The sequence below is a fragment of the Phocoena sinus genome, chromosome 14 (genome assembly GCF_008692025.1).
Source record: "Phocoena sinus isolate mPhoSin1 chromosome 14, mPhoSin1.pri, whole genome shotgun sequence".
NCBI classification, from domain to species: Eukaryota; Metazoa; Chordata; class Mammalia; order Artiodactyla; family Phocoenidae; genus Phocoena; species Phocoena sinus.
This window is the reverse complement of record NC_045776.1, coordinates 74,077,019-74,083,018: the sequence shown is the minus strand read 5'-3', so window position 1 is coordinate 74,083,018 and position 6,000 is coordinate 74,077,019. Positions and strand designations below refer to the sequence as shown.

Sequence of the window (6,000 nt, the reverse complement as noted above, 5' to 3'; positions counted from 1 at the left end):
TCTTGTTTTAGTAAAAGTGGGATGGCGGGCATATTTTTAAGGTGTATGTCAATCAGTGTTGAATACTGATGGAATATAACAATAGTTTTAACTCCCTCTCGGAGCGTTTATTAAGTGCCAGACACTGGACATCAAACACTGTGACCCATGCTTTATTTTCACCAGATTTTGAGCGCTTATTGGGTACTAGAATTTGTAGTAAATATGAAGCACCTACCGTGCACTTCTACCAAGTGCTTATGAACAAATGTGCAGCGCTTATTCTGCGCCAGATTTTTGCACGTATCTCATTTAAATGTGAGAGTGAAAGTGAACCTCCAGACTCTGCCCAGGGGCCCAGGGTGGGGGCTCTGGCCGAAGAGAGAGGAGTGCACACCTGAGCAGGTGGGAGGAGGGGAGGCGGTGCCCTCTTCTCTTGGTGCGCTGCAGACCCAGGGCGCCCTCGAATAGCAAGGGGCGTGGGAGGTCACTCTAAGGGGAAGACGCAGTGGCACGCGAGGCAGAGGAGGTCCTGCTGACCCGGCTGCCCCCGGTCTGCGGGGAGGAGGGCGGGGCCAAACGGGTGGGCGGGACCGGTATTGTCCGCCCCGCGGGGCATGCCGGGAGCTCCGCCCCCAACATGGCGTCTCACTGACAGTTGGCTGTCGAGAGGCAGAGGCGGATCTTGCTCCTCAGGGCGGCGGCGGCGGCGGCGGCTGCGGTGGCGGCGGGGCCAGGGTCTCCGGGGCCAGGGGTGGGAGGATGGCGGCTCGGACCTCCTAGGGCGGAGCTCCACGGGCGAGGCGGCGAGCGGGGCGCTGCAGGCGGGCGCGGCGACTGCTGCCATGGACTGGTGATCGCGGCGGCTACTGCTCGCGTCTCCCCTGGCCGGGCGGCTGCTCCTCACCGCCAACCCCTCAGCCGGGGCCATGGGCTCGTCGGCGGCCGCGGCGGCTGCGGCGGCGGCGGCCGCGGACTCGGCGCAGTGGCTCTCGGTGAAGGAGGAGACCATCTTCCTGCACGACGGGCTGATCCGGGTCACCGACCTGGCCGAGCTGCCCAGCGAGATTCTCGGGGCCCCGGAGGCCGCCGACACCGACTTGGAGGTGAGCGAGGCTGCCCCCGGCCTCCGCCATCAGATTAGCCCACCCGCGCCGCATTCCCGGGGTCGGGCCCTCTCATCTCCGCTTCACCCCGACCCCGAGGCCCACGAAGGCTGCCCCAGCAGGTGTGTGTGGGCGCCGGGCAGGCAGGTGCGGGCCGCGCCGCGAGTCTGCAGACCACCCGCCTCCCTCCCTCCTCGGGGCCTCAAGCCCTCCGGGGATTTCATTTGTGGGTTCATTTTGAACGTTCCGACTACCAACATTTTATTAGACCATCACCCGGCACGGCCTTGAAGCCCCGGAGGAGCCGCCGCCGCCTCCCGGGCCCGGTCTCCCTTCCCCCACGGACCCCTTGGACGCACAGGGCACACCCAGGCTGCTTAGCTTTGGGGACATTTTAATTTTAACGCTCTACGCCCCCCCCGCACCTCGTCATTCCCTAGTGCTGTGCGTGTGCGTGTGTGTTTTGTTTGTTTTTCTCGGGAGAAGGTAGTGGCAGCTGCCGGTCCGCGATGGGCAATCCAGCAACTACTCCGTGTCGTGCCTCGGATTGACACGGGGCCTTTGTCAGGGAAGCGGGCAGTGTGGACAGCGAGGGGGATGCTACAGCGGCCCTCGGTGCGCTATCCGCAAGGGTCACGGGCGTTTTAGGCCGCAAGGCCTTTTTATGAGCTCGGGGGTCGCGGAGAAGCCCAGGCTTAGGAGCCGTGGCAGGTGCAAAAGCAAATCTCAGCAATTGTGCCGCTGGGTTTGGGGGCAGAAGGAAACCAAATATGCTGGATGGATGGGAACTTTCCACCGACTTCTCTTGGTTTCGTGTTTGCCCAGGGGTGGCAGTACTGGCAGGATCGGTTCATCGAGGCACTGCTCCCCCTCCACTTTGTGGGGTGACATTTTGATGTGTAGGTAGCATGGGGTATCACGAAATTCTTGTTGTCGCAAGGAGGACTCTCTGGGGTAGGGCGCAGAGAGGATGGCTTGTCTTCTGGCTATAAACGGAATGCGAGGAATCTTTTGTGTTATGCGGTTTTGCGGGCACTTTGGCTTTCAGCACAACGCACATTTATAGAAATGGATTAAAACCCATTTCTATGTGTTTCTGGAAACGGCAGTGATGGGATCCCGTTGGCGGAGACATTTGGACGTGTCTGAGATGCGAATACGTTCCTCTATATTTTTGTGTCTGGATTTGAGGTTGAGGTTGCGGCTGCGGCATTCCCATTGTGAACTCTTAATGACTTATTTTACAGTCTGGCCACCAAAAAATAAGGCATGTGCAAATTGGTAGGGAATTCCGAACATGGAATCATAGTTTTATTATGTCTCATTTGGGCCTTTTCTATAAAAAGCAAGGTGTGTCTGAGTGTCTTATATACTTAAAAACTCAAGGGGCATTATGTTATGATGGTGGACTCTTTTGATATAATTGGTTCTCTTGTATGTGAAATGAGGAAGGCAGATGCTCTTTGTTCCTTAGAGACAAAGTTCACAGATCCAAAATTTCTATACATATGTAATTTATTTATTATTAAAAAGTGTAGGATTAGTTAAAAATACCTGAGCGGTTAAGCTGGCTTTCCTAAGATGTTTACTGTACAAATGTACTGAGTAGTTGTCAGGTATTTCCACAGATGACTGATTTAATAGAAAGAATCTTTCTGGCCTGGAAGATTTTTTTAAAACTTAAAAAAAATTTTTATGGTCTGACCTCTCAGAAACCAATATGTATACGGGTGATAAACATTTCTGAATATAGTCAGAACTTTTTTCATTTCTTTCCATATGTTATACAGGCAACATAGTATCAGGAGAAATAGCTAAGAACGTTTTTGTGGCTGTTAGGTTTGTGTTTTGCATATTTAATGATAATAATATTGAGTAAGTGTATCCTATGTGTCAGGCATTGTCTTACTAAATTCTCCAAGGGACCCTGGTTTAAAAAAGATTGGGGAGGGATCCTGGTAGCTAAATATTGTTACCTGTTGTAACAGTTGTAAATATTGTACCCATGTACAGGTAAGGCAAGTAAAGTACAGAGCAGGTATGCAACTTGCTCAAGATCACACACAGTTGGAGAAGAGAGCCTGGACTTTAACCCAGGTCTGTTTGGCCTCAAACATGTCTGCTCCTAATCATAATATTCCACTACCTTCATGCATGTATGATACTCATATTTGTAATTGTTTTAATAACTGGGTAAAGATAGGGTAATAAACAGGTATCTTTATTTCCTTTCTAGTGACTTACTCTTTTTACATTTGAGGAAGATTAGAGGTTCATCAGCTTTTTAAAAACTAACTTTTGAAATGCTACTACCCCTGTGAGGCTCTTCCAAGCCTCTCCTTCCGCTGGACATCTGGGTGAAAGTGACCAATTTTTACAGGATTTTATAGTTATATAGAATCTTTCAGTTAACAATTTTGGATTGAGAAAGATGAGACTCAAACTGAGGAGACTAATTTATGATTGGCAACCTTAACGCGTAAGACTGCACTAGCTGCAATAGAGTCTCAGAATTTTAGAGCAAGGAGGAACCTTAGAGATACTTGTTTCCCTCATTTTAGAGAGAAGTTATCTGAGATCAGGAGAGGTTTTGGCTTGGTAGCATAGCTAGTTATGGCAGGACAAGTGACTAGACCCTGGCTTTCCTGGCTTTGAATTCCAGTGTTCTTTTCGCTATGTAAGTGCTGCTCAAAGATAAATGTGAATCCGAAAAAAGAACCCATCCTAAGAGGTAGATCAGCGTTAACTTAGCATTTTAATTTTTTTTTTTTAGCATTTTAATTTAAGCAATAGCAGAGAATTGGAATTAAAAATTTTCTTCTCAGTGAATTTCAAAGGGAAGGTTTTTTTGTTTGTCTTTCAGTCAATAGTGTTTAATCAACAAATTCATTAACAGGTGTTTGTGGAATTCAGAGGTGAGCTGAGCCCCCTGTCGTGGGTGTTGGGGACATAGCAGGGGATAAAATAAAATCCTTGTTCTTAAAAAAGCTTTTATTTTATTGGGGGATATAGACGATAACAAATTGTCAAATATAGGACATGTGAATAATATGTCAAATGATAAGTGCTATGGAGAAAAGTATAGCTGGGTAAGAGGGATGGAGAGTAATGGTGTGGGGAAGGGTCTGTTGTACATACAGTGGACTGGAAAGGAAAGACCAGGATGGCATTTGACACCTGAAAGAAATGAGAGTGTACCATATGGCTACTGGGGGGAGCACATCCCAGACAGAGGACAGCAAGAGCCAAGTCCCTGAGAGGGAAGCATCCTTAGCATCCTTAGTGTGGAGCTCTGAGCCCAGTAAGCAAAGGGGGAAAGGAGAGTGAGTGATAGGAGATGGAGGCCAGGTCTGCAGATCAAGTAGGGCCTTGTAGGTAAGGACTTTGAATCTACTTGAGCGGATTAAAGATGCAGAATGAAGCTCTTTCTTGGCCTTTGAAATAGCTATCTGTATTTAATTTTATGTTTTTGGCAAAAAGTGAAAGCATGCAGGAAATTAGTTTTTAAGTGTTGAAATAAATATAAATTCAAGAGAAATAAAAAAGCAATAGCTCAAAAATGACAAATATTATTGAATTTTGCATTACATTTCATAGACTATTAGTCTTTTTAAAATTAAGGTAATTTACAAGAAAAAAGCATTAGTTTCTTTGTGGAAGTTCCAAAAGAATTCAGCTTCCTGTCTTATTTTTCTTTACAAATTCCAGGTGGGGACAGGCGTCATACATCTGGATGTTGATAGAGAAGCTAATTGACTTGTTCAAGGTGGCCAAGATATTTTTTACTCCGTAGTTTAGATAATTTTGAACCCAAGCATTTTGGTTAGTGTTTCTCATCTTTCATTGTGTTTGTTTATAAGGACCCCCCACCACCCGCCCCATTCAAAGACCTGAACATGTATGTTCATGGCAGCTTTATCTGTGTTTGCCAAAAACTGGAAATAATCAAAATGTCCATCAACAAGTGAATGGATAAACAGGTGTGGTACATCCGTATAATGGAATACTAAGCAATAGAAATGAATGAGTTGTTGATACTGACAACTTGGATTTATGCTGAGTGGAAGAACCCAGTCATACAAGAGTGCATACTGTAAGATTCCATTTATATGATGTTCTAGGAAGTGTAAACTAATCTGTAGTTATGGAAAGCATCTGCTTTCCGTAGACGATAACAAATTGTCAAATACAGGACATGTGAATAATATGTCAAATGATAAGTGCTATGGAGAAACGTATAGCTGGGTAAGAGGGATGGAGAGTAATGGTGTGGGGAAGGGCTCTGTTTTACATACAGTGTACTGGAAAGGAAAGACCAGGATGGCATTTGAGACCTGAAAGAAATGAGAGTGTACCATATGGCTACTGGGGGGAGCACATCCCAGACGGAGGACAGCAAGAGCCAAGTCCCTGAGAGGGAAGCATCCTTAGCATCCTTAGTGTGGAGCTCTGAGCCCAGTAAGCAAAGGGGGAAAGGAGAGTGAGTGATAGGAGATGGAGGCCAGGTCTGCAGGTCAAGTAGGGCCTTGCTAGTGGCTGCCTGGGGATGAAGGCAGGCAGGAAGGGTTGGGAGAAAGGATTACAGAGGTGCATGAGGAAACTTTTGGGGTGATGGCAATGTTCCCTATTTTGATTGTGGTGATGGTTTCATGTTGTATGTATACATATGTTGAAACTCCTGAAATTGTACACTTTAAATATGTGTAGTTTATTGTATGCCAGTTATAGTTCAGTAAAACAAGCAAAACCCGCAGAAGCCCAGAATGCTTTACTGATGTGAAAAAGGCTCAATAGGTCTTTGGGTTTGTTTTTTGTTTTTAATCATGTAAGGGAAGGAACCTTTGGGTTTGGAGGTGATCAGCTTAAATAGTCAAGGCTTTGAATACTTATGTTACACTTAAGTGAAAGCTTTGAG

The 6,000-nt window shown here is 46.8% G+C and overlaps 1 protein-coding gene across 7 annotated transcripts in view; it reads left to right on the top strand.

Annotated features, from left to right (window-relative positions):
* Positions 1–669: 669 nt before the first annotated feature.
* HECTD4 (HECT domain E3 ubiquitin protein ligase 4) overlaps positions 670–6,000 on the top strand; it is a 190,588-nt gene continuing 185,257 nt past the window's right edge. For 6 of the 7 annotated variants that reach the window (XR_004353147.1, XM_032654317.1, XM_032654314.1 and 3 more), the window contains exon 1: positions 670–1,085. Coding sequence is in view for 5 of the 7 variants with exons in the window: in XM_032654317.1 (XP_032510208.1) it covers positions 909–1,085 (177 nt within the window). In the remaining 2 variants the exon portion in view is untranslated. Of the gene's footprint in view, positions 1,086–1,167; positions 1,208–6,000 lie in introns of those variants that run through there. The other variant, XM_032654318.1, reaches the window with a different exon arrangement.